The 27,268-nt window shown below is 63.5% G+C and overlaps 2 protein-coding genes across 2 annotated transcripts; one reads left to right on the top strand and one right to left on the bottom strand.

The window, feature by feature from the left end:
- Positions 1-851: 851 nt before the first annotated feature.
- Positions 852-6,219, top strand: COMT (catechol-O-methyltransferase; the record flags this gene model as incomplete). Its single annotated transcript, XM_079717554.1, has 4 exons — positions 852-1,140; positions 1,859-2,052; positions 2,288-2,419; positions 5,770-6,219. 4 exons carry the CDS (start codon positions 852-854, stop codon positions 5,968-5,970), a joined length of 816 nt encoding a protein of 271 aa, XP_079573680.1. The 3' UTR covers positions 5,971-6,219.
- A 1,777-nt stretch (positions 6,220-7,996) lies between these two features.
- ARVCF (ARVCF delta catenin family member) lies at positions 7,997-27,210 on the bottom strand. Its single transcript, XM_079717744.1, has 18 exons — positions 26,983-27,210; positions 18,245-18,403; positions 17,616-18,136; positions 16,173-16,672; positions 15,435-15,618; positions 14,523-14,640; positions 14,005-14,176; positions 13,490-13,507; positions 12,399-12,470; positions 11,014-11,141; positions 10,658-10,808; positions 10,363-10,561; positions 10,157-10,268; positions 9,966-10,056; positions 9,697-9,750; positions 9,255-9,340; positions 8,436-8,555; positions 7,997-8,071 (listed from the first exon to the last, which is right to left on the bottom strand). The coding sequence occupies exons 1-17, from the start codon at positions 27,190-27,192 to the stop codon at positions 8,448-8,450; spliced, it is 2,883 nt and encodes a 960-aa protein (XP_079573870.1). The 5' UTR covers positions 27,193-27,210; the 3' UTR covers positions 7,997-8,071; positions 8,436-8,447.
- Between the last annotated feature and the right edge of the window lie 58 nt (positions 27,211-27,268).

Genomic DNA, 27,268 nt, shown 5'->3' on the forward strand with positions numbered 1-27,268 from the left:
CATGTGCCTTTCCCAATGGGAGCTTCTCGGGGAGTGGGGTCCTGTGTGGCCCCTTCCTGTGCATGACCCCTGCGTGACCGCAAGCCCCGATGGAAGCTTCCCACCTTCCTCTGTCTTTCATCCTTTTCCATTTTAAGGTCTCTGCTCTGTGCCAGCTCAGCCTTGCCATGTCTCAGGGGCCCTGGGCCCCTCATCTGACTGGGACCCCAGCTACCTGCCTAAAGGGTCGCTTGCCAGGGGGAGGCCTGTCTCGCTCCCACTGTGGTGTGGGTGGCAGGGTGGCCTTCCTCCTCAAAGGGGAAGAGGGGACAGACTGGCCCTGTGTGGTCGTCCCCTACGGGAAGAGCCAATGGGCTGTACCCTGTGTGCCTGACTTGGGGGCTCCCTGTGTCCTTCTCTGGAAACTCACAGGGCCACATGAGCTCCTGGACTGTCCCGAGTGTGAGTGCCCAAGGGGGCTGTGCTTGAGGCTGGCTTCCCCTGTGCTGTGTAAACAAGCCTCAGGCCAGCTGTGTCCCTTGTCAGGGCCACCTGGGAAGCCGCGGGGGCTGGGGGAAGCCAGGCACACCCGCTCCCTACCCGGGACGCAGCCCCAGCGGGAAGTGGTGTGCAGGTGGGTGGGGCTGTGGCTGTGCTCACCTGGAGCTGGCCACCAGGCATGTGGCTGGCCTCTTGAACCCTGTACCCCCATCAGCACGGGGGGGTGGCCGGGGGGGTCAGTGGCAGCACCCCCAGACTGAGAGCGTGGGTCAGCCAGGAGGGCGGGTTACTAACACCGTGGTGACCATGTGCTCCCAGGAGTCCTTCAGGCTGCAAGGCCGGGTAGAGCCCCGCCCATTGCCCCATCTCGGATGCTGGAGGCCCCGCCCCTGCTGCTGGCAGCTGGCGCCCTTGGCCTGGTGCTGCTGGCGCTGCTGTGGCTGCTGCAGGCCTTGCGACTCTGGGGCCTGTTCATCATTGGCTGGAACGAGCTTGTCCTGCACCCCGTCCGCAACCTCCTCATGGGCAACAGCAAGGAGCAGCGTATTCTGCGCCACGTGCTGCAGCACGCGGTGGCCGGGGACCCGGAGAGCGTGCTGGACGCCATCGACGCCTACTGCTCGCAGAAGGAGTGGGCTATGAACGTGGGCGACAAGAAAGGTGGGCAGTGCGGCCGGCACAGGTGAGGGTCAGGGGCTGTGCAGAGCCCAGACGCCCACGTCGCTGTCCCCACGAGAGGGTGGGACATTTGATAAACCCCCCCAGGAGGTGCTGTTCAGGGGGCCCCTTGCCAATGCCAGTCAGAGGCAACAGCAGAGTCTCCACGTGGGCCCTGCACTCGCAGGCCATCAGGCAGAGCCAGGTGTCAGCACAGGGCGGGCAGTGGGCCCCTGGGTGTCCTGGCTGGGCCTGAGGGTGTATGGAGACCCTTGGACTCTGCCAGGCACAGGCACCAGGCCCCCCCTGGGCTGCCTCCTGACCTTTGGACTCCAGCCTGGGGCACAGGCAAGTGCCACACTACACCCCCTGGAGTCAGGCCCTGGGGACAGACGTGACAGCCACTGTCCAGCCCCCTTGGACCTTCTGACAGTGTCCAGCTCAAGGGAGCCGGGGAGGCTCTGAGTGCAGCCTGGGGGCAGAGTGGGGGCTGGACAGTGGTTGTCACGTCTGTCACGTCTGGGGGCTTCCACAGAGGGCAGCTCTGGGTTAGGACGAGTTGGGGGCAGGGAGGAATGGTGGAAAAGAGAGGGAGCAGCGTGTGCAAAAGCAGAGGCCTGAGGGGCCAGGCACTGGGAGGGGCTGCTGCTCAGTCAGGAAGGAGATGGGCCAGGACTGGGGTGGGTCACCCCCTGCCTGCTCACCCCACTCCCCTCCGTAGGCCAGATCGTGGACGCCGTGTTGAGGGAGCAGCGTCCCTCGGTGCTGCTGGAGCTGGGTGCCTACTGTGGCTACTCGGCCGTGCGAATGGCCCGCCTGCTGCTGCCTGGTGCCCGGCTGCTCACCATCGAGCTCAACCCTGACTACGCCGCCATCACCCAGCAGATGGTGGACTTCGCAGGCCTGCAGGACAGGGTGCGGCACCATTCCTAGGGTGACAGATGTGGACACAGGTTCCAGGGGCCAGGAGGGCAGGAAGGGCCTGGGCCACACCCTGGCGGCTCAAGGCCACGTTTACCCAGCTGGCCCGCATCCCCGGTCCACAGAGCAGGAGACTCCCAAGGCCCCCAGAGGGAGGGGCAGAGCAGGAACCTGTCTCCCAGAAGCCCCTTGGACACTCAGGAGTCTGGGTGGGGGTCTGTTGTTCCAGGTGACCGTTGTCGTTGGGGCGTCCGAGGACATCATCCCCCAGCTGAAGAAGAAATATGACGTGGACACTGTGGACATGGTCTTCCTCGATCACTGGAAGGACCGGTACCTGCCAGACACGCTCCTCCTGGAGGTCAGTGTCGACTTAAAAAAAATTGCAAAATGTGAGAGTAGCAAGTTAAGTTTTATTTGGGGCCGAATGAGGACTGCAGCCTGGGAGACAGGACCCCCGATAGCTCTGAGAAACTGTTCCAAAGAGGTAGGGGGGAAGGTCAGTATATATGTGATTTTGGTGAAGGGGGAGTACATGCAATCGAGCGCATATTTTTTTGCCAAATGTTTCTGCTAGTCACGAGGAGCGGTCATCACCATGAAGGATTTTAGTGTTTTTCTAGATACAAGGAGATACAAGAATTGGGCTCATAAAATCTTCTCCTGAAAATATCTATCTGAAGACCTGTTCTGCCAGTTTTTCCCAGAGCACAGAGTGCCTCATTTTAGCTCTCTACCTGAACTCCTTTCAGTGGGTGTTGACAGTCAGCAGCTGCAGCAGCAAATGATTTAATCCTTGTCGAGGTAGATGGTAAGTGCCAATGGAAAATGCCAATTCATAGTTGACAGGAGCCTTGCGCCCGCCTGGCCGGGATGGGCCCAGCCAAGGGCGGCCCTGGGGGCCCGGGAGGCTTGGGCCAGCCTGCCTGCAGTTAGGACGTGGAGGGGAGTGCGGGGCCCTGGGCGGGGTGGAGACTCGAGGAAGGGGGATCCCTGCAGGGCAGCCTGTGCCAGGGTGGCTGGGAGGGGTGAACACCGGGGGCTGCAAGGGCTTGGGCCGGGGAGACAAGAGGGAGGCAGCCTAGTGGCCACGCGGCTCTCCTGACTGGGTGGCAGGTGCCGGCCAGGGAAAGATGCGTCTCCTGCCCACCTTCCTCCCCAGACTCCTTGTTGTACGCCCCATCGCCCCCGTCCCCCCGTGCCCACCCCCAGGCTGTCCAGCCTCAGTGCCAGCTGCTCCTCCGGCACCATGTGGTAGCCGGGAGGCTGCCTCACCCCCAGGTGAGTGGAGCTCAATATTGATGACCACCACCTTGTCCCTCCCTTGTCCCTCCCGACCACCACGCTCTGCCCCACCACGGCCTCCAGCCCGGCAGCCACATGGGGCTGACCCTTGTTGTCAGTCCCCTGCTCGCCCACCTCGGCTCCCGCACAGGCCGGGCATCGCCCGGCACAGGGAGACTGTGGCCGTGGGGGGCATGGCTTCTTGAGCCATAGCTGGGGCCGGGCAGGACCTTGCTCCAGTGGTGTTGGCGTGGGTGTAGTGGGCCTGGTGCCTGGACAAGGTGAGAAGGAACCAGCCCTGGCTTGGGGGGTGTGAGAGGGTGCAGGATGGTCTGGGACTGGGCAGGGTGGAGGCAGTGGGCCAGGGCTGTGTGTGGAGGGCTTGACCACACAGGCAGGGCACGGAGGAGGGCTTCAGGCAGGTGAGGGCAGGCTAGACCTGTCTTCCGGAGAGATCCTGTTGGCTGTGTGGAGTGGGGAGGGGTGGCGGTGCAGGGGACCCAGACCAGGAGCTGCACGGGGACCTGTGCTGGCCGAGATGGGTGGCAGTGGGGGGCTGGCACAGAGGCCCTCAGGCCAGAGCCGGGGCGGCCGCAGGGAGCACATCTGGGCAACTGAGCAGCTGGGCCTGCGTCACCGGGAGGGGCGCTTTCAGCAGCTTTGGGGTGTGTGATAATTACGGGGCCTGCATTGATAGAAAAGCAGCAAATATTGCCCTTAGTAACTAGGAAACTAATAGTTTTCTCAGTGCCGCTTGTTCAAAGCTGGTAATTATCTCAAAAGAAGAAAAGTTGTGAATTGGGAACGTGCGCTCTGAAGCCCTGCAGCCAGGCTCTGCTTGGGCCTGGCTCCTCCCCCTGGGTTGGGGTGAGGGGCTGGGAGGGAAGGTGGCTGTTCAGACCAGGAGCTGCTTCAAGGCGGCCTCGGTCCCCCATTGCTCCGGCCTCTCCACAGGCTGCTTGGGTGTCCTCCCAGCAGGGCAGCTGGCTTCCCCCAGAGCCAGAGACAGACAGAAGCCACACGGTGGCCGGAGTCTCAGCCCAGCCCACACCCTGGGCGGAAGGGGGGAGGGTCAGGGAACAGTGGACCCGGCTCTGGTCCTCTGAATGCCGTTCCTTCCCTGCGGCCAGCACACAGCCTTACTCGGACGTGGGCTTCTGGCCAGAACTCTCCAGGGCTCTGTACCCAGGAGGGTGGCACAGCTTTTGCATCCCTCCTCCGTGATTAACTTGTGGGTTTAGCACCTGACTTGTTGAGCCCACCTTGTCCACCTGCATCCTTCAGAATGAGCTCCAGCTCGCCTTGGGCATTTCCTGCCCAGACCTGAGATGCCCTCCTGGGGCTGGGCAGGGGCGGGGTGGGGGGCGCCTGCTCCCAGGCTGCCCTTTCTCATCAAGGTTGCTGGGAAGTTCCTTTTTTTTTCCTAAGAGAAACGGTCCATGATTCAATAGAGGTACTTTGTTCAAATTCCGGCTCATGGGTTGTCCCAGCCTCACTTATCTCACAGCTGTGTTTTCCACTCTGGCCTGAGGGCCCTTGGCCTCTCCCTCAGCCCATGGGCCAGAAGGGAGGCAGCCACCACCAGGGAGACTCGAGGGCTGCACAGTGGACCTCGCATTCCTAAGTCACCAGGGGGTGCCCGTCTGCCCCTGTGGTCCCGCTGGCAACTTAAGACACGCCTGGGGCCCTTGCTTGATTTTGCTTTCTGCGTTTGGGGTTGCTTTTTTTTTTTCTTTCTCACTTTTATTTGATGATCATGTAAAGAAAACTCAGCTACCAACAGAACAACTGGGCCGTCCCTTCACCCCCTCCCCCAGGCAAACATTTCCTCTCGAGGTATTTCCTCTTTTGATTTTTGATGTAATCTAAGCATCTCCTCACCCAGCGTAGAGAGACTGCAGAGGGACCCGGGAGGTCCAGCCGCTCCTCCCTCTGCAGAGCCCAGGCCCGGAACACTGGCCAGCTGCCCGGGGCCCAGGCGCTGGTGGAAATGGGGTGCCTCAGAGTGGACCCGAGGGCCAGGCTTGTGGGTGGGTGGGGAGGTGTGCCCCATCTCTGCCCCCCAACAGTCACCCTGGTCAGGCCGGATTGAACCTCCAGTGACCGCTGACAGCAGCCCACACACTGGGCACCAGGCATCTCTTTGACCTGGAGGAGCCCTGTGTTCCTGGCACCCGGTGACCAAGGGACCCACTGGCCTTAGTCACCACTGTCGCTTTCCCAATCCTGGCCCCGTCACCTCCTCCACTCACACTTCCAGCTAGCGCTTAGTAAGCACCTGCTGTACTGAGGATGCAGGAGGAGCAAGGAGACCCCCGCCCAGCACAGCCCTTTCCTGCTGTGGCCGCTGCCAGTGAGGAGCTGGCACAGGGCTGACCCCAGGTTAGGCCACCCTCACCTCCTCCAACCGTCCGTCTGTCCCTGCAGGAGTGTGGCCTGCTGCGGAAGGGGACAGTGTTGCTGGCCGACAACGTCATCTGTCCGGGGACACCAGAGTTCCTGGAGTACGTGCGTGGGAGCAGCCGCTTCGAGTGCACGCACTTCAGCTCGTACCTTGAGTACTCGCAGGTGGTGGACGGCCTGGAGAAGGTCGTCTACAAGGGCCCGGGCAGCCCTGTGCAGCCTTGACCACCCACCCTGCCCCAGCTCCCTGGCCAAGCCGGATTCTGAAGGCTGTGGTGGCCCTACTCCTAGCTGCCCCATGTCTGCAATGTGTGCGTCTGTCCTCAGTGCAACACCCTCAAGGCCTGCGAGGCCCAGGCCTGCCCGCGCTGGCCCCTGCATGTGGGTCCACCCCAAGCGCGACCAGCTGACCTTGCAAAATCACTGCAATGAACCTGGAAAGTATCTGGCTGTAAAGGCCAGCTCAGGCAGGTGGTGTCCGTGACAGTGTCCCACCCCCACCCCCACCCCCCAGCATTCCAGTCACGCTTCTGATTCAGGACGTCAGAAGTCGGGGAACTGGGGCTGTGCACTCACGCAGCCTGCCCTTGAGGTCTGCCGTCACCAGGTGGCAGCAATGCCTCAGGGATGGCACCATAACCAACAACTCACCCCACACTTCGGACTCCTGAGTTCTTTCACTTCCTTTTTAAGAATGAAATGCAACTTCTTTACTAAAATCATCTGTTAACAATCTTATATACCAATATCATGTTTAAAAGATAGTAAAATAGAAATTAAAGATCTAAATATTTAGGTAAGAGATGAACTGAGTGCTTCTTTTCAGCCACTGTGATGATGCTTCTTTCCTCTGGTGTCCTCAGCTTTGCACCAAACACAAGCTGCTCCCCTTGGCCAGATGCTAACACTGCAGACTGGCCGCAGCAGTGCTGGAGGTCGGCCTTGCTCAGTACTGCTCCCGTGGCCAGGCCTAGGGGACCTGTTACAGCCCCATGGGGATGTCTGCAGGCTGGGGTGAGCCCCACCTGGGAAACCGGAACAAGGCAGTCAGCCAGCCTGCAGGTCCATCTCTGACCAAGCAGGTGCTGTGGAAGGTGGACACGGCCCTGCAGCAGTGCCAGATGTGGTCTGTCCAGTGCCCAGCCTTTTGGGGCCCATGTGTGGCTCTGAGGGGAAGCACCGTCCCCAGTCCCACTCGGCCTTGTTTGGGGAAGAGAGAGTAGACTCAGACCAGCTGCAGCACTTCTGCAGGTGCCCAGCTGGCACCTAAATCCACAGGTGCCCCCAGCTCTGACCTGGTGCTTCAGCCCCAAGGCCCCCAAGTGGTTGGACCTCTGGCCACCTCGGGGGCCCCAGCAGAGGGTGGGGTCCTAGACCCCAGGATCACCCCACCTGGCTGAGGCCCACCTGTGCCCAAGACCAGCCACTGGCCAGGATTCCACCCCAGGCCTCAGGACCCAGCTAACCACCCAGGATCAAGCCCACTCCTCTTTGTGTGTAGAAAGGGGACGCATGTGGGGAAACAACCCTGGGGACTCGGAGCTGAGCCCCTGCTGGACACAGCAGACACACACCGAGGGCCACCTCCGACACCCAGCAAACAATGGGAGCGGCTCACGGAGAGAGCTGAGCCTCGGAAGACAGGAGGTTCCTTTGTTGTTTTTTTTAATTTTTAATTTTTCTTACAAAAATTTAGATGTTTACCCATAATCTTATTTTGGTTTTGTTTTTAATTGTTTTCATTAGTGTTTTTCTTGTTTTTAAGTCACAAACAGCAGGCACTAAACAGCAGTCCCCCACTGCTGCTGCCAAAGGTCAGTCCCAGAGGCGCTACTCAGGGGCCAGAGTGGAGCAGGGAAGGCGCTCCAGGCATCCGGGGGTGGGCGGGGCCCTCCAAAGCCTCTCTGTGGGTCGCCCCCCACTCAGGGCCCAGGGAAGCCCCTCCACCCTTGGGTTCAGACTTCCTTCACTGAGCCCCCTCCCTGCCTGGCTGTGGGGCCCCAGGGCCCCACCCCCACCCAGCTCCTCAGGGGCCCCGCCAGCCCCAAAGCAAAGCCAGGTACCCGGCCCTGGGCCCCGCCGGGCTCCCGCTGGCACACAGCACCATATCAGTAAACTAACTCGCCCGGGAGTTAGAAGCGGAGAGCGAGGGCGGGAGGGCAGGCGTGTCCAGAACCCACAGCTCCAGGGAAAGAAGAGCTGCCTACCCCCGCCGCCGGGGGCTCCCAGCTCCACGGCGGAGTCTGCGCAGGCCGCCTGGAGGTCCTTTCCCCGAGGTCCCTTCTTCCGAGATCAGACCCTAAGAGCAAACGGCTGGGCCCAGGCCCTGAGGAGGAAGAGGGGAAGGCTGAGCAGGCCCGGTAGCAGGGCGATGGACGCACGGGTGAATGCGGCTGCCTCGGGTGTTCCTCGGGGGGGCCCTGTGCTGGGGGCATTGGAAGGTGTGGACCACCCCTGCTCTCACCCTGTGACCTCCAGGCCCTGATGGCACAGGGCCTGAGCCAGGCTGCAGGCCAGGGGGCCCCTCCCTCAGCCCCCAGCCTGGGCTTCCCTCCGCTGGGCCTTCAGGCCTGCTGAGCTCGAGGTGGCCCTGCGGGGAGCGTGCGGAGAGCGGAGTAGGCAGGCAGGCAGACGGGATGGAGAGAAGGCCCCGCCCAGAGGACGAACACCAGATGAGAACAAGAACGTACCAGGCATGCAAGCTAGACCCAGGAGTCAACAGGCTGAGGCTTAGCATCCCCCACGGCGTCCACCAGCCTGACTGCGGGTCTGCTGGGCCCGGGAGGAGGAGCCTTCCTGCCGGGGTCGGGCTGCAGGGCGGTGGGCAGGAGGGCGTTAGAGGCAGAACAGAGCAGGTTAGTCCGAGCTGGCGAGTGGGGGCTGGGCTGGTCAGCAGGGCAGGGCGAGAGCCGGGGTGCATGCGAGGAGAGGCCTGAGGGCCGGGGAGCTGAACCAGCGGGGCTCGGAGAGGCAGGGTTGGCACAGAGCAGATGGCAGGGGCTGTCCTGGAGGTGAGACCATGCAGAGGAGGGTGTGGATGCGCCCTCTGTCCTAGGCCCCCTCCCTCCCAGTGGGTGCGAGTTTTTTGTTTTTTTTTTTTTTTTTTAAGCGGTACGCGGGCCTCTCACTGTTGTGGCCTCTCCCGCCGCGGAGCACAGGCTCCGGACGCGCAGGCCCAGCAGCCATGGCTCACGGGCCCAGCCGCTCCGCGGCACGTGGGATCCTCCCAGACCGGGGCACGAACCCGTGTCCCCTGCATCGGCAGGCGGACTCTCAACCACTGCGCCACCAGGGAAGCCCAGGGTGCGAGTTTTTAACCACCTGCACCCACAGGCTGGCTCTGACGTGAGGTTCCCGAGGCAGAAGGGCCACACCCCGAACGGGTCTCCTAGCCCAACTGCCTTGCAGGTGAGCCCCACCCCAGGCCCCAGACCAAACCTTGCCTGGGCCCCTCTCCAGGTGACCCCCGGACACACCACCTCCCTGGACACCTGCCCACAGCCACTCACTTTCAACGATTCCTTCTCAGAGGCCTCCCCTGCAGGGTCACTGCCTCGAGCCCTGCATTCCCTCCGGTCAACGGCGGAGTATCCATCTGTGGGGTGGAGGCAGGAGAGGACTCTGAGGCAGGCACCAGGCATGGATCTCTCTCTCAGCCCAGGGTGAATCTGGAGAGGGCCCCCACCTAGCCCGCTCTGAGCCAGGCCTTCTCACGGCCCCTCCCGTGCGGTGGGCCTTGCAGCCTCTCCCGTTCCCCACCAGCGACTCAGAACCCTCCAGCTGCCCCCTCAGCTGCCAGACAGGACACCCTGGTTGGGCAGTGACCCCTCCCTGGCTGCCCCACCCCTCACCCCTGAGCACCCCTAAACCAAATCTTTTTTCCAACCACACCTCCTCGGAAGGTCCTCCCCACATAGAGAATAAGCAGCCTGCACCTGCACCTGCCCTCACCTGGACCAAGTGCCTCCATGGGGATCACATCCCGGCTGCCTGGCTTCTCGCCGTCTGCAAGGTACGAGCGGGTGGCTGGCTGGTTGCAGCGGTGGCAGGGGACCAGGGCTGGCCTCAGCCTGGTGCCAAGGTGAACACCACGGGTGGAGAGGATTGGGGAGGGGAAGGGAGGGGGCCATCTTCCTGGAGGAAGGTCGGCCTCCCTTCACCCCTCAGCAGGGTGGAGGGACACTCCTGAACCTCAGGATGGACCCCTGCCTCATACTCACCCAGGCTCTTGTCCACCAGCGGCAGCGTGCTATCGTCCAAGCCTCCGGGACTCGGTGGTGCCTTGGGGCCCTTGGCATTAGCAGAACCTGACTAGGGGGAGGAGGGCACATAACAGACGGGGTGGGTCGGGGTGCTCCCACGGGGTACCCAGCCTGGGCGAAGTGAGAGAGAAGGGCCAGGTGGGCCGAACCTGGAAGCGCGCCTTGGTCCAGCCGTCCCTCTGCAGGGCACCACGCAGCTCCTTGTAACTCCACACCGTCTGCAGCACGTGGGATGCTGCCTTCGCCTCGCGCACCGATTGGCTGTGGTCCGGGCTGGGGTCAGTGTCTGGCCAAGACGGCCCTGCCCTGCCCACCTGCGGGCACCTCCTGCCCCACCTAAGCCCCGCCCACCCACCTGGAGGCGCCAAGTGCCACCAGCGCAGGCACGCCGCGGGCCTGCAGCAGCGAGCGCGCGTTGTCCAGGCTGTCAGACACGATCTCGTGGATGGTGTTGAGCACGGCCACCACTGTGTCCTCCTCCAGACAGGCCCCGGGCTGCGTGGGTGCCTGCGCGCTGCGCACGTTTCGCACGAGCTCAGCCATGGCGTAGCTCCCTGCGGGCAGGGGCTGTGAGGACACTCTGGCGCCGGCAGAAAGGGGGCTGCGAGGAGCGGGTGGCCCGAGCCCCAGACCCCCGTCCCCGCCCTCACCGATGAGATCCTTGTTGCGCCGGTCCAGCGAGAGGTTGCGCAGGGCGATGGCGACGGCGCGCACCACTTTGTCGGTCTCCGACTGCAGCAGCTCCACCAGCACCGGCAGCCCGCGCTCCTTGCGCACCGTGGCACGGATGTACGTGGCCCACTGCGGCGCGGGTGCGAGGTGTGCTCAGTGCTGGCCGCGCCGCACACACCAGACACTCGCCCACCTGAGCCCTGACTGCCCTTTCGGCTGGACCGTTCTTCTCCCCCGCCTGACAAAGCCCTCCCCGAGCAGCTCCCCCAGCAGCTCCACCAGGAATACTCCTGGGATTCCCTTGGCCTCCTCCCTGCCAGGCTTGGCCTCTCACCACCCAGTTGCCGGCACTGAGGTTCTGCAGGGCACCGGCCGCGGCCTCCAGAGTGTTGAAGTTCCGACTCTCCGTCAGGAGGGACAGGTAGAGACGCACTACCTCAGGCTGGTACAGCAGCTCGAAGCCTGCGCACGGAGCACCCGCAGCCAACAGTCACCCAGGCCACCCCGTCACCCCCTACCCCCTCCTCAGCCCTCCCAGGGAAGGGAGAGCTGTGGCCCAGGATGGCTGTGGCATCATCAGGAATGTTTAGCAGCAACATGTTCACCCCTTAGCCGTCGAAGAGTAAAAAGCCTTCCCACTTCACAAGGCAATCAACCCAAGCTCTGAGGTGGCAGTGGGTTTAGGCGAGGTCATTCTTCCTTGACCCCACTGCCAAAGAAATGGGACCTGCCTGACGCTGGAGCTTCCGGGAGGCCTGGGGTGGGGAGGGAGGCAATAACCACAGCTGCTCCCCTAGCAACAAGACTCAGACTCCCTAGCAACAGCCCCCCCACCCATATATAAGGCCCACCCTCCCTGTCAGAGCCACTCAACCACTCCTCGTCCCTCATCAATTGAGGCTCCAGCCTGGCAGCAGAGCCACCCCACAGTGCTCCAGAGAGGAGGGCGGAGCAGCCTTCCAAGTCTGCCCCCACATTTAGGCTTCTGTGTCCCTGGACATTTCCTCCCCTCCCCCGCAAGCCCCACATGTCATCACCCCTTCTCCAGTTCTCATGTCCCATACTCCCTCCACTCCAGCTTCCTGTCCCCCAAATGCTCCAAGCACTTGCCCCTGCAGGGCATTTGCATGGGCTGGTCCCTCTGCCTGTGATGCTTCCCCCCAGACCTCCCACAGCTGTGCTGCTGCACTCTGCTCTTGGGCATCTGGGCTTGCAGGGCGGACCTCTCTCGCCCAGGCTGGATTCCCAGTGCACAGAGACGTGCCACACAGAGTGGGGCTCCAATGGACATGGGGCGAGAAGCTTGAACCGCTCCCCCACACGATCTGGGTGATCTTGCCCAGCCTCCCAACTGGATCCGACTACACCTCGGGGCTCCAAAACCCCTAGGAGTGAACCTGGGCTCCTCGGCTGGCACAGGAGGCCCTGCCCAGCTAGCCCTCGCTCCGATCCTTGCCAGCCTCTCATGTGCTGTGTGACCTGGCAAGTGCCTGGCTCCTCCCTGCCTCCGCACCCACACCCTGCCTGAAATGACCTGTGGCACAGACCCTGATTCTGAGCCCTGAGCAGGTGCCCAGGGACTGCACAGTCCTCCTGGGAACCCCACACCTGTGGGCCTCAGTTTCCCCATGGGATCCCCAAGGCCCTTCAGCCTGTTTGGTAGTACAAAGCTTAACTCCTGGACAGGCCTGGGCCTGGATTCCACCTCCCACTGCTCACCTTTGGCAGCCTCAGTCCGCTTGGGTAGGTCCAGAGTGTCAAAGTTCCGGTCCATCTCACCATCCCTCTTCCCTGGAACAGAAGGGCAGTGGGAGGTGAGGTGGACCCTGCAGGGTGCAGGTATGTGTCAGGAGGGGCGGGGACAGCACCCCCACATCCAAGACTGGGCACCAAGAGGCCTGGGAACAGAGCACCGTTCTGAGTCCAGGCAGGCAGCTCTGCCCAAAGGGCAGTGGTGGCAGTTAGGCCTAGGGAGTTCTGAGCCCTGCCTGAGCTGCCAGGACTCATCCTCCATCGGGTGCTGGGAGCTGCACTGCAGATCCTCCCAAAGGGCTCCTTGGGCCCACCATGTGTGTGAACTGAGGGGCCCAGGAGCCCAGGCTAGGGCAGGGAGGTGCAGACAGGGAAGCCGAGGGCTGGCAGGGACAGGACTTGCCTGGCTGCACAGTGAGGCGGGGCTGGAGCCAAGTCCCACTCATGGGGAACTTGCCCCTGTCTGGGGCCAGGACCCGGCCCTGGGCTCTGCTGGCCAGGTGACCCCCCACCCGCAGGTCCCTGCAGCAGCCCCACCTAACACCAGTCAGCCTCGGCCTGCACACCTCCGTGAGAGCCAGCTCACCACCTCCCGGCCGCCCTCCCGCCCAGATGAGGAACCTTCCCCTTCTTGGAAGGCAGAGCTGAGTTCAGACGATCGGGGAGGGGCCTGCCCTACCCAGCCTCCTGGGGCATTTGCATGGTCCCTCCATCTGAGCCACACCTGGCCCATCCCATCGGAGGGGCAGACTCTGCTCCCCAGTGCCCCTGGGAATGGACATGCCCAGGCCCTATCCACCCTCGGCTCTGAGGTTACAGAGGGACAGCCCCTCGGCCTCCCGACCAGCCCCAGGCTGACATTCCTGCAGTTGTCATGTCCACACAGTTGCCATGGAGATGGCTGCCTGGAGAAGGGACTGGGATCAGGACTTCCCAAGGATGAAAGGTCCTGCAGTTGTCATGGAGATGGCTGCCTGAGCAATGGGGGGTGGTGGGGAGGGGTCCCTGGTGCCCACTGCACCCGCCAGGCCTGCACGGCAGGACAAACAGGGACTTACCTTCGTGGAACCACTCTTCTGGGCGGCCGGAGGAAGCACAGGAGAGAGGAGAGGAGCCTGAGCGGGCAGCACCTCCATTCCCTCCCAGGAAGTGTAGGGCAGAGGGATGGGGACTCTCACCCCGATTACTTTTGGGGGCTGAGTGCCCACGAGTGGGATGGGGATCAGAAAAGGCCAACGCAGTGGGGCAGGTGAAGGCAGTGTACAGACCCCTGGCAGCTGCACCCGAGGTAGGGACGCTGTGAGGCAGGTGGGGTGTTGCCCCCTGGGCTCCTCAGGGTCCTCGGGTGCCCTGCCAATGCCAGGAGGCGGCGCTGTCCTCGGCACTTCCAAACTTGGGCCCCCAGGCCCTTCCTGGAGCTGAGGGCCTGGGTCCGGGCACCACGGGGGACCACTGCACAGGTGGTCCTGGGCACCCTCCTTGGCTCCCTGAACGTGTCCCCAGTGGGTGTGGAGGGCCTTTGGCTTGGCAGGGTCTGGGGTCCTAGAGCAGTACCCCAGTCCCACCCACACACCTTTGGCCTTCTTGCCACCAAAGCAGCCGGCGTCCTCCCTCCTCCGGCGCTGGGCACCCATGGCACTGCCCGGGGGCCTGGGCTCGGCCTCCTGGTACCTGTCAGCCCCCGGCACCTCCTTGTGCACGTGGTAGGAGAGGTTCCGCACGATGCACACGCAGTTCTCCACCGACTGCAGGGAGAGGGGACTAGGGTACCACTGGGGGGTACGGGACACTGACCACCCCCCAGGGAAGATGCCACAGCTCGTGAGCGCAGAAGGTACCGGGTGTAGGATGGGGAGGCCTGGGTTAGGGGCCCACTCGGGCGAAACCTAGGGAGGGGCTGAGGAAGGGGGGGAGAGCACCTACCACACATGGGACCTGGTCCAGGGCTTCAGGGCACACCTGCTGCCCCGCACCACACACCCGTCCCCTGTGCCGCCTGGATAGTCCAGGGCTCCTGCTCCGTTCCCCAACCCTTCATGGGAGGCTGTGAGACTGACCCTGCCTGGGGCCTGCCAGGGCCTCCCTGCCTACCTTGTTGTCCGTGTCCTTCCTGCCCACAGCCGACTGCAGGGCGTGCAGGAGTGCATCCACCAGCCCCTCACACTCACGGAGTCGCCGCCGGGCCTCTGCACCATCTGAGCTCACATTCCTGTGTGGCCAAGAGCAAGCCTTGTGACCCCAGCTCCAGCTCCGGGGTCTCATCTTATCTGCAGAACGTGCTCTATGCCACGCCATTAGGGCTGCTAGCAGATGCCAAGAGGTTAGCAGTGAAGGTGAAGCAGCAATGGCCTGACTGCTGGGACCCCAGGAGGGGGCCCTGGCCTGGCATCTGTGTGGGGTGGGGGGCTCCCCTGACTCCCAGCTGAACTGCAAAGGGACAGAGTGGATCCAGAGGCCTGAATCTGTGCAGTTCAGGGCTCCACCTTGTGCTGAGATAAGGACCCCAGAGGGCCATGCGGGGATATCCTGATGGACAGGCAGGACCGAGGGCACACAGGACTGCCTGTGGGGTCTCTGCAGGGCCTCCAAGGGTGGTGGGGGGAGGGCAGGGGTCACAAGGAGGTGGGATGAGGCCTCTGAGGCAGACTGGAGAGGAGGGTCCTAGCTCCCCCTCCCTGGGTGTCACAGGGATGGGTCGAAGCTGGGCAGGGATGGAGCAGGGGTACATGGGAGGGTGGCAGACATCCAGAGGCTGCCTGTGGGGGTGAGTACAGCCCCATCAGGCACATTCTCTGGACTCGGGCAGGAACTGTGACCTGGCTCTGACGCCGAGGCCTGGGTGGCTAGCTGTCTTCCATGTTATCTGGGACACAGGGACATGGTTATTCCTAGGACAGCTGTCCCCAGGTGTGCATGCAGGCTCTGGTGCCTGGCTCCTGCTTCCTTGGGTGGGAACAGCCCTGGGAGGCTTCGAGGGGCACCTGAGCCCGGCCCCACGCACACCTCAAGCAGCCTGATGTGTTCTTGAAGACAGTCGTCCACTCAGCGTCCCGTGGCTTGGAGTCCTCGTTGGGCTCTGGCTCCCAGCCCGAGTGTGGCACAATGACCTCGTGGGTCAGTGTCTGCAGGCCGTGGTCAATGATGACCATCTTCAGGGGTTCGTAGGACGACAGGTTCCAGAGTGTGCCTACAGGGTGCCATCAACCCGCCAGTGCTGACCACAGGCACTGTCCCCACAGGACCAGCTCAGTACCCACCCCGCCCTCTTCGGGCCCCAGCTCACACCAGAAGACAGGAGTGACAAAAGCCACAAGAGGCCCTGGGTGCTGCTCTGGTGTGGGTGAGATGCACACGCCACACCGAGAGGGGGCTCCCCAGGGAGGAAAGGAGCCCCCTAGAGGCCAGGACACATAGGAGGGGCTGGCAGGGAACCTGGAGCTGGCATGTGCCTTCTTTTCCCCACCCCTACCCAGCCACCCAGGCAGGTGGGACTATGCTCCTGGGGCCACGCCGAGAGGGGATCATCACATGACCCTGACCAGCCATGGTCCCCACCACTGCCCTGCTGGGGAGGACCAGAGAGACAGGACCCAGAGTAGTCACGGTGGGGACATGGGAGCTGGTGGGGAGGGGGCCAGCGCCAGCCCCACCTGTGGCGGCCGAGTCCAGTGGTAGAGACCTGACACAGTGCCTAAGCCTGACTCCCGACTGAACCGCAACGCAGGCGGCCAGGCGCCTCACCTGTGACGAGCTCGCGGACCTCGCTGTCCCGGGCGGCCCGCAGCAGGCGCACCAGGGCAGGCACACCGCCGCAGTCCCGGATGGCGGCCTTGTTGTCAGCATCCCGGCCATACGAGAGATTCCGCAGCGCCCCACAGGCCCGGCGCCGCACCTCCGCCCGCGGGTGGTCCAGCAGGGCCACAAGCAGCGGCAGCCCCCGCAGCTGCCGCACGCGGCGCTTGACACCCTCGTTCTCGAAGCACAGGTGCTGCAGGTAGGCGGCCGCGTTGGCCTTCACGGGGTCCACGGGGTGCCGCAGCATGGCCAGCACCTCGGGTAGCTCAGGGTCCCGCCAGCGCGGCTCCTTGCGGGCACTGTCCACCGAGGGCGAGCGCCGCACTGCCCGGTCCAGGCTGCCCAGGCTGCCATGTTCCGGCTGGGCCAGGGGCGCTGTCGTGGCTGGGTAGGGGGGCCGCTCCTCCATCAGCTCACCGCCATCATCCGCCACGTCCTCGTAGGCCCTGTGCAGGCAAGCACAGTGCATGACCGTCTTCTCGCGGCTGCTGGCTGGCCCTGTCCCCAAGCGGCCCCATCACACATTCTCCGGGGGACCATGAACCCATGGGGCAGGGCTGGGCCTAGAGCATCGTTGGTGCTGAGGGTCATACCCGACCCAGCAAGAACTAACCCACAGCCAGTGACAGAGCCAAACCCCAGCCAATGTCATCAGAACTTGTATCCCTCCCAGATGGGAGCTCACTCACTCCCATCACCAGGCAGTTTCCCTGACTCCCCAGCTAAATGTGTTTCTACGAAACATCTGTCTGTGACTGGGGTCCCACCTCCCCATAAGGCCATGTCTGGCTAGTGCACCCCTTGCACATAGCCAGCCTGGTAGGACCATCTGAGGGGCCTCAGGCCACCAGTTCTCCAGGGAACAAGATGTCAAACCCACTTCCTAGGTGAGGGATTGGGGCTGGGGGTGGGCGAGTGTCTCGCCTGTGGCCACACAGCATAATCCAGACCCAGGCAGTGGTCATGTTCCCACCTGACAGACAGAGAAGCTGAGGGCAGGGGAGACAGAACCAGAGGCTGCAGCGGGAAGGTAAGGACCGAGGGCCTAGGTTCTGGGTGCTCCTGTGCATAGGAGAGGGGCTGGGGCCCAAGCTCAGAAAAATGCCCTGGGTCCCTTGGGCTTGTGTCTTCCGGGCCATCTGGCTGGAGCAGGGGCAGCAGGCATGGGCGCGTCACCAGCTTCTCTTGCTCCAGACCCGCAGGGAGGGTGCCCAGTGCAATCCCACAGCCCAGAGCCCGTCCTTGCTGCTGTGCCCGAGAAGAGCCAAGGCCAATTCAAACTAACGTGTGTGTTACTAACACAGCCCCGCAGAGAGACTACCCGTGTGGTACTCTGCAAGGAGTGGAAGGCAGGCTTCCCGGAGGCAGTGACAGTGCATGGGGGCTCACCTGGTGCGCAGGCCCCGCCCACAGTCTGGCCTCCTCCGCGCGGCTGTGCCACAGTCAGGCTCCAGCTCCGGGCCCCCCTCGTCCTCAGCAGCCAGGCTGCGAGTGTCGTCCTCCAAGCCATACGGCTCTGCCTGGAACCGCTCGGGCTGGGAGCGGCCAGCTGGCGGCCCAGGCTCAGGGCCCGCGGGGAAGGCCTCTCGGCGGCCGGGCAGCGTGAAGCAGCCATCACTGGGGCCTGGGCCCAGGGGGCCTCCGCGCGGAGGCCGCACACCCAGCCCGCGGGACAGGCTGCCATAGCTGGGGACATCGCGGGGCTCGTCAGGAAAGCCGCCCCCGCTGCCAAGGCAGGTGCGGGAGAGCGTGGCCGCCGGGCCACCCCCACGCAGCAGGAAGTGTCGGTCCAGGGGGCCATCGGTGAAGGGGCCCAGTGGGTGGCCGCCGTCCAGCAGGGGGAGGCCATCGGGGCCCACGGGCACCTGGCGCACTGTTCGAGTGGTCACCGTCTTGACTGTCTTGGTGACCTGGTGGGTGAGGGGGCAGCCTGTGGGCTGGCAGCCTGAGAGGCCAGGGTGGCCTCAGCCCTCCACCTGAATAATGGGTGGCCCGCAGGAGGCCGGGGAGAGGTGTACCTTGGTCTCAGTGCGACGAGTGGTGCCATCTTCTGACGTGACGATGGACACATGGGAGGTGGGGGTGCCAGGGTCCTCCTCCACTGTCACTGTCTCCTCCAGCACCTCAGGCGCCTCCGGCATCATGGCCAAAGAGGCCTGGCTGCCCGGGCTCTGCTCCTGGGCGAGGGGGCAGGTGTTGGTGGGAGGACCCCGTGCTCAGCAGCCCTGGGACAAGGATGCTCGTGCTGGCCTGGACACCAGGAGGGCCTTCTTCCCCGGCCCCAGGGCCTGTCTCAGCCCCAGCTGGTGAGGACAGCAGCACATTCTTGCCTCTGAAAGCCGAGGGGCTGGTCCCCATCCCAGGGCCTCGTCCCCATCCCAGGGCCTCCTCGGGCTGATCTAGTGGATAAGGCCCTGGGCCCAGCGGCGCAGTCTTGGGCAGCCCTGTCTGAGCTATAAGCCCAGCTGCCACAGCTCCTGGAGGCCCAAGCACCCGCAGGACGCTCTCCTGACGTCACTCATCACCCCTGCCTGGGCCCTCCCTAAAGGATGGCTCTTTCCTGTGCCTCCTCCCTGCCCACCCCAGAAACCTTGAGTGCAGGGGGTGGCAATTTCAGCATTGTTCACCGACTCCCTGTGGCCACACCCAGGCTCCCGCCATCCCCAAGGCCAGCTAGACGCCCTCGCAGGACAGAAATACCCAACTCCCAGAATGCCCTGCACACTCAGAACACCAAAATACCCTCGCCCCTTCCGGCCCGGACACCCTTGGGGTGCTGAGTGGGCAGGGCCTGGCCCTACCTCACTCGGGCCAGTGGCTGGTGCCCCTCACTGAGGCCTTGGGTGTCATATCAGAGCCCAGAGAGGGTGGATTCCAATGGGGGCCCAGCTGATCCTTGATGGGAACCCTGGTGTCCCCTCCCCACACACCCCTGGGTCTCCCCAGCCTTGGCCCTCAGCTCTCAGCCCCCCTTGCCAACATCCCCACAGGCAAGATGGCACTGGAGAGAGGCTCTTCTAAAGCCCACAGGCCTACTGGCCAGACTCACCAGTGGGGAAACTGAGGCTCAGAGAGGACAGGCCAGCCCACAGCACAGCTGGGCTGGACCCCTGCTATGCTGAGTGGCACGGGGACCCCAGGCCTCTCACCACCCGGGTCCCCCCCACCATGCCAACATCCCAGAATCAGCGTCTGGCCAGGACGGGTAGGAGCTGAAACCCAAGCTGCAGTGGGCGGGTGCGGGGGAGCACATTCCCGGGCAGCCAGGGCCGGGTCAGCAGAAGGACAGGTCCTGCTCCAGGGCCCAGGCCTGTGCCTTGTGGGATGGGTCCCCGCCTGGGCCCCAGGCCCCTGAGGCCTGCACAGACAGGGAGCTGAGGCCTAGGAAAGGCCAGCAGCTCAACCCGCATCTGCCTGGCACCAGAGCCCTGCTCTGCTCCCGTCCCTGGGACCGGGAACATGCAAGGCAAGGCTCCCTGGGCCATCTTCCCGTCCCCAGGCCCAGGAGCATGCAAGGCAAGGTGCCCAGGGCTGGCCTCCTGTCCCCGGGCCCAGGAGCATGCAAGGCAAGGTGCCCAGGGCTGCCCTCGGGATCTGCCTCCCAAGGGCCTCGGGTGTGAAGTCTCCCCAGGTTGGGGTCCTGTGCTAAAGGAATGCATGTCCCCCCAAATACACACAGTGCTGAGGTTCTGGGCCCCTGCAGCCTCTTCAGGGGTCCAGGGAGAAGCCTGCACCAACCTGCTAGGAGCACCCCTCAGGCTCTGGTGACAGAGGAAGAGGTCACAGAATGTGCCCCCTCTCCCAGAAGCAGGGCCTTGGAGGACAATATGTGATTTTACGAAAAAGAGTAACTGAGGCCTGACAGAGGAGAAAGGACTACCCAGAAATGCACAAACTGCTAACGGGGGATTTCAGGCATCCACAGGGAAGGCCTTTCAGTCACTTGTCACCCCTCTGGGGCGACAGCCTTGGCTGCCACCTTCTCAGTCCTAGAATGCAAGAAGTATGCCTGTCGGGGACCTGGCCAGGAAGGAAGGACGCTGTTCCTTGGGAAAGAGAAGTAAATTGAGGCCTGGGGTGGGGACACGCTGGTATGCAGCTGGGCAGGGTGGCCTGGCTCTTCTCTGAGGGCACTGGGGAGCTGGGGTGGTTCTGGAGCAGAGGTTCAGGGACAGCATGTCCCTGCTGGGGCCTCGGCCGCCCCACCTGCACTTGGCAACTGTGGGAGCAAAAGTGTGGCTGGCAGTGAGCTCTCTGCTCAGCCGGGGAAGGGGGGGAGCAGCAAGGCCCCATGGCTACAAAGCACAGGGAGTGCAGGGAGCAGGACTGACAGGAGGGGACCAGGTGGTCCAGGACACTGCCAGGAGTATGGACCCCTTAGAAGGTATGCATACATTTGCATATATTTAACCCTCTCCCAGAAGAGCCCCTACCCCCTGGCCAGGCTTGGGCTGCTGGAGGGTGGCCCCGGGGGTGCACATCTTGGACCTCAGTGCCAGGGGGGCCTGGCTGCTGCTTCTCACTCAAGCCTGCAGACACAATGCAGAATTGGGGGGAAGAGGGGATGGGGGTCCAGGAGAGCCAGGGGCCCAACAAGGGCTGGCAACCCTGCAGCATCAGCCACCAACACCCAGCCTGGGCAGCCCGGCAGCGGGATCCCAAGGCCCCAAGAGCCCTGACTGGCAAATGACCTCAGGGAGCTAAAAATGGTGATGACTTCACCCTGGTGGGCAGGGAGGCGGAGCGTGAGTCAGCCGGTGATCACAGGGAGGCCTGGCCCCCGTTACACACGCCTGGGCACACACGTGCACCAACACCCATCCCGGCTCCCCGGCCCAGGCACATCAGTTCGCAGGCTCTCCCGACAGCACCCAGCACTGACCCCTCCTGCCTTCTACCTGCGTGTCCAGACTTCCTCAACCACCTACCCAGCATCTACCATGGGAGTCTCAGAGCCGGCAGGTGGGGGATCTGAGGCCTAGGGTAGAAGGAGCCCAAGGTCGACCCCTGGCTTGGGCCTCCGAAACGTCTTTGGGGTGAGGACATGGGGTCACAGACTGACTGACCAGGACACAGTCAGCTCTCAACAGAGGCTGCTGACCAGGCTGCCTGAATCCTCGTCTGGCCTCAAGGCCCTGCTCTAGGGCCCCATGTCCCATGGCCACCTACCCAGGCCAGCCCACTTCAGGAACCCCCAGCCCTGCAGCCCCAGATTTCCCTCATACCCTAGACATGAACAACACCTGCAGCCGCCCCCACACCCCAAATCCCGCCAAGTCCTGTCAACTGCCTCACCCTCCCTCTGCCCTGGCACCATCCTTGCCTCTCTCGCTGGGATGACTGTCCAGCCTCCCATCAGCTCTCCCCAGGGCCCAAATCTGTCCCACAGTCCTCCCATTCATGGTCCACTTGGTCCAGGGGCCCTGGGCCTGGCCCAGCAAGGGGCTGCTGTCCACTTCTGGAGTTTCCCATGAGCTCCTGTGAACTTGTGGGAGGGGCCTAGCCCAGGACACCAAGCAGGGGCGGCAGTGACCAGTATCCCAGAAAGGTGGACCCAACCACTGCTCTCAAGAGGGTCTCCAGAGGTCCAGAGCTGGAGGGCTCTGGCCCCGTCACACACCTGGGCTCAGCTTCCTTGTATGAAAACAGGAAGGACCCGGGGTGTCCAGGCCACAGAACAGGTGGGATAGTGCCAGTCCTGACTTTGTGACCAGATTTAAGGTGTGTGAGGCTCAGAAAAATAAGACATGGGACAAGACACAGAGGGGCCACCCCTGGGCAAAAGCCCACAGCAGCCTCTGGGGGCGCATGTGGAAATGGCGGAAGGAGGGGACAGAGGAAACAAGCCAAGTCACCACTGGTGGGGAGCTGGACTGGGGTCCCAGAGGCACGGATCCACCTGCAATGCCTGCCCTTGAGAGATGAGCACCCATGGTCTGGATCACGAAGAACAGAATGTGGGGTGGTTGCCCCACCCTGTCCACAGCTCCACCAGCACACGCAAAGGATAGATTAAGGTGAAATCCCACCCCTGGCTCCCACAACCCCCTGTCTAGGCTCTCAGAGAGCATGAGACGGCTGCTGCTGGATGAATGAACCGAGGGGTGGAGGAATACCAGCCCCCTACCCAGAGTGGCCATCCTGGATGGAGTCCAGGCCAAGCCAGGCAAGCATCTCCCACCAGGGAGCAAGTCCTTGGCCACTACAGACGTCCTCTCACTTGGTGCCCACAGTGGCAAACCCAGCCCTGGCTGACCGGGAGCTCCCCCCTCCACAGCAGCAGTCCACCTGCAAGGGCGCAGGCCCAGGATGAATGGCCAAGAGGCCAAGGGGCAGTAGGTGCCCAGCAGACTGGGGGAGCAAGCTTGTGGGCGATGGCAAGGTGGGCCATCACCCACCTTAGCTTTCCCAAGCCCAGCCCACACCCATCAGGCACGCAGTGGCCCCACATTCCCCCAGCTCCCCTGAACTGGCCTCTCCATCTCTGGGGCCGGCAGGCACCTAGCTGTCCAGGTGAGCAGGTGTGTAGGAGACCTACCTCTTGCTCCTCCACTCTGCCTCAGTTTCCCTGCCTGTTAGGGGACCCCGTCCCTCTGAGCAAGAGTGCAGGCTGCCCGCGAGCCTTCTCCCATGCTGGTGCTGGGAGGAAGCCCCCCTCCGCCTCCGCACGTGGGCAGAGCCGACCCCCAGCCCTCTCTCCACGTGCGCTGCCGCGGCAGACCCGGCTTGTATTAAAGCTCCGAAGCTCCTGCGCGGCCCCAAGAGCCGGGGCCCTGTGAATTTGGGGGAGGCCTAGTCGCGCCGCCCTCTCCAGATTCGGCCTCCCACCTGCGCAGAGGGGCTGCTCAGGAAGGCCCTGCCCACCACCCCGTCCCAGGCACCTGTCCCGGGCGCTGGCCCCGGTGCGCCCGCTCCCACCCCTCCATCCGCTCCCCACACCCCCGGTGGCGCGCTCACTCCGCCGCCCCGCCCGGCCCCGGCCCGGGGGCGCAGACAATAGCCGCCTCCGGCCGGCGGCTCCACGAACAAAAGCAGGTCCTCCCGGAGGGCCGGCGCCCCGCCCTCCGCCACCGGCCCCCGGGACAGTGCCCCTGCCCGGGACCAAGTTCCCTCCAACCTGTCTGAGTTCGGCCGGCATCGGGCCGGGCGCGGGGGACGCGAGCCGGTGGTGGCGGCGGCTGGACTGGGTTCAGCTGCGGTGCCTCGGCCGCTCGGCCCGGGTTAGGCGGACTCGCTCCCCGCGGGGCCGACCTGGCTAGGCGCGGCCAGCGGCCAATCGAGAGGGGCGGGACGGTGAGGCGAGCAGCCAATCGGGCGGGGCCAAGCTGGGGCGGGGTGGATAGCAGCCAATCGGTTGGGGCCTCACCCGGGAGGGGCGGGGCGGCGGGCGGCCAATTGGGCGGGGCGAAGTCCCGCCCCGACCGGCGCGGAGCGGGGCGTGTCTGCAGCTTTGGGCCGGGGTCGCCTTCTCACCCTGCGGTCAGGCCAGTCAGGGTTCCCCTTCCCCACCCCCGTACCGCGGAGGTACCATTTTCCCGCCGAGTCCTCCTTCCCAGGCCTCGGTTTACCCCCAGTAAAAAAGCCCACAGCCCTACCCCTGCAGTTGAGGAAACAGTTGTGGCAGTGCAGGGGCCAGTGAGGCTAAGGCATCCTGCAAGACCACCCTCCTGGCACAAGCTGCCCATCCCAGCTGCGACTCAGTTTCCCCTAGCTGTGAAATGGTGGCCTATAAGACAGTATTGACGGCGATGTCGCTCAGGTTTCCTAGATCTGGCTCCAGGCTCTTGCCCACCCTCCAGCACCTCCCCAGTAAGCGTCCCCACAGAGCTCAACCCGGACCTGCACTGACCCACTTTGTCTTGGGTTCTCCCTATAAAGTCACAGAGGCCCAGGGGTCCCTCATCCTCTGAGAGGTGTCAGAGCAGATCAAAGGGAGGGGAGGGAGCACAACTCTTGGGTGACCCTGGGCGAAAGCTTGTGGGGCCCAGCTGGCCTCAGATCCTCTCCCTTCGGGCTTCCCTGGTGGCGCAGTGGTTGAGAGTCCGCCTGCCGATGCAGGGGACACGGGTTCGTGCTCCGGTCCGGGAAGATCCCACATGCCGCGGAGCGGCTGGGCCCGTGAGCCATGGCCGTTGAGCCTGCGCGTCCGGAGCCTGTGCTCCGCAATGGGAGAGGCCACAACAGTGAGAGGCCCGCATACCGCAAAAAAAAAAAAAAAAAAAAGAAAGAAAAAGATCCTCTCCCTTCCATGTCTTTGACCTATTGGGAAGTGGTGGCTAGAGGGGGCGGTTACCCGGGACTTCTCCTACTATGGTGCACTCCCCACCCCCAGCAGCCTGGCATGGAGGTGCAGCCACCCTGGGGGTCTGGCTTGGCCAAAGGGAAGCGTAGACACGGGGAAGGGTCTGGGCTGGGGCCCTCTCAGGTCATACCCCACAAATGCAAGCCAATGGCTCTCACACCAAGAACAAGAGACTTATGCTCTGGGTTGAACAGAGCTGGGCCGGCCCATAAAGGTTCAGCGGGCTGGGCAAGAGAGGGGGCCTTAGCCTTGGCTTTCTGCTTCCCACCTGCTTCTCCCCAGACCCCACTCCTCTTCTAGGACACTCCATGCACATAGGCCATGCAACCAGCATGCTCAAGCACTCTGGGCGTCCACTGCATGTCCCTCTGAGTCTCAGTTTCCCCTGAGTTGTCCTTACCACTGGCCCCCCTGTAACTTCCATCCGTGGAGCTACCTGGGGCAGGAGCAGAAGACTGTACCACTGCCCTGAGGGAACTTGGCCTGGATGCTTACATGTGAGTCATTTCTGTCTTCTCCCAAATTTCACCATCTGTTACTGCCCTAGCCTCATCCCCCTCTTGGCCCAGCCCAAAGTTGGCCAGGTCCCTGAAGGTGTCCCCCCTCCCACACACACACATTGGGTGAGGGCCAGTCCTGCTCCAGCCAGCCTGCTCCAGGTATCTGGAGGAGGAGACCCTTTCTGCTAGAGGATGAAGGGCAGGCAGCCAGCACTGTGGAGCAGCACCCCCAGACTCTCAACTCCCCAGCCCCAGCTACCTGCCTTGCCACCAGCCTCCAAGCTGCACAGATCCGGGCTCTGACACTGAGGACCAGGTCCAGGCAGCCGTGGCTCACAGGTGGGTCACTAGGCACCTCCTGCTGAGATGGGTCTGGGAAGCAGGTTTGGCATGGAGGCTGCCAGGCCTGGCCCGCTGGATGTGGCTGCCTCCTCATCAGCCCTGCTAGTCCAGCCACAGCCCTGGGAACACACTCTCTCTGATCTCAGCCTGAGAAACCATCTCCTCCCAAGGGAGAAAACCAAGGGCAGGCCTTGGAGGGCCTTGGGTGGGGAGGGGTAGTGGGCGGGGAGGGTGGTGGCCTGATCTTCAGGCTGCAGCCCTCAGGAGGCCAGGGCAGTTCCAGGCTATGGGAATGTCTTCCCACAGAGGCGTTGACCCTCAGCAGCACCCTCTGGGCTGGAGGCCAGAGCCCTTTCCGGCCTGTGAGGGCTGGAAAGAGGGCTTGGAGCCTAAAGAGTGGCCTTGGGGTCATGGGCTGCCACTGTCCCTGTGTGGCCCAGCGAGCTGTTCTACTCCCCAAATTTGGGGGTGCAGGCCTCACCCTTTGGAGTGCCTGGGGTCCAGGGGGCCACAGGGGTGGCCCTCATACCTAGACCCACCTGGCCTCAGTTCCAGACTCCCATGAACTGGCTGTGCAGCCACCTCAGCACTAGCTGGCTTGGAAAGACAGCTACCCAGTGTGTCTGGGCCCACTGAAGATGTGTCTTCGGCTCTGACTGTGGACCATGCTGGGCCGTGCGTATGGATCACCCACTGGTAGATGAGGACATCAAGGCTTGGGGGCAGTCACTGGCCAAGTCCCCCAGCCGGACACAGACCACTGCTTCTGAGCCCCAAATGCCCAGGCTAGATGAAGCTAGCGCACTGGGCCAGTCTCCACCAAGACCCGTAACCCCCTCCCTTTGTCTCCAGCCACAGAGGTCCAGGCTGCCCCAAGCCACCAGCACATATGTGCTGGGCGCCCGCAGCCAGCAGCCTGTCTGGCTCCCTGGAGCTCTGCCCGTGCCCTGCCCTGCATCTCAGTCAATCACAGGAACTGCAACAATCACAGCAAACTCCAGGTGTGGCGTTCCCTCCTCCCCCACCAGCACCCCGGGAGCCAGGCGCTATTGCCCCATCTGCAGGTTCAGTACTGGGGCACAGCTCATGTCGGGAGGACCCCACGAGGCCTCCTGACCTGACTGTACATCCCAACTTCAGAGTTCTCAGGGCCTAGCCAAGAGCAGACGGGGCTCTACAACTCCTGGGGCTGAGCAGGGGCAATGGCCAGTCACCTGCTGGGCTGCAGGCAGAGACTCAGCCCTGCTCAAGCCTCCCCCGGGGCTGACCCACTGACTGATGCAGGCAATGAAGGCAAGGAGACTCCATGGAAGCAAAACCCTCACTGTCACCAGGCTGACTGCTGAGCCTCCCAGAACAGACCCTGCCCAGCTGTCTGGGCCCTGAGGGCTCACACAGTGGAAAGTACTGTTCTGAGGGTTGGGCTGTGTCCTGCCCATTTGTCACATGATTCCCTGCATACCCAAGGGGGTTGGAATCCCACTTTCTTTCCCTCCCCAGAGGCCCCAGGTTGTGCAATAAGCCATTACATGCTGGCTTGTGGTCTACCTAGGCCCCTTGATTTTTTCCCCACTTGGCCATTTACACCCTTCCTGAGTCCCTGGGCTGTTACCTGCAGGACAAGCTGTTGCCAGGCCATCGACAAGGGCTGCCCACTGCCCACGCCACTGCTGCCCATGCCAGGCTGCTGGGCACGCTCCAGCTGCAGGGCAACATGGCGCCGTTCCTGCTCCAATGCCCGTGTCAGCCGCTCAAAGCGGGCCTCTTGCTCCTTCACTGAGGCCAGGATGCTGGCAGCCGAGTGCACGTTGCAGTCCTCCATGACCAGGACGCTGGCTGACTGCAGGCAAAGCGGAGCAAGTCAGGGTGGGGCCAGGGCGGGGGCCTGGAGAGGCGTT

The sequence above is a fragment of the Hyperoodon ampullatus genome (genome assembly GCF_949752795.1).
Source record: "Hyperoodon ampullatus genome assembly, chromosome: 13".
NCBI classification, from domain to species: domain Eukaryota; kingdom Metazoa; phylum Chordata; class Mammalia; order Artiodactyla; family Ziphiidae; genus Hyperoodon; species Hyperoodon ampullatus.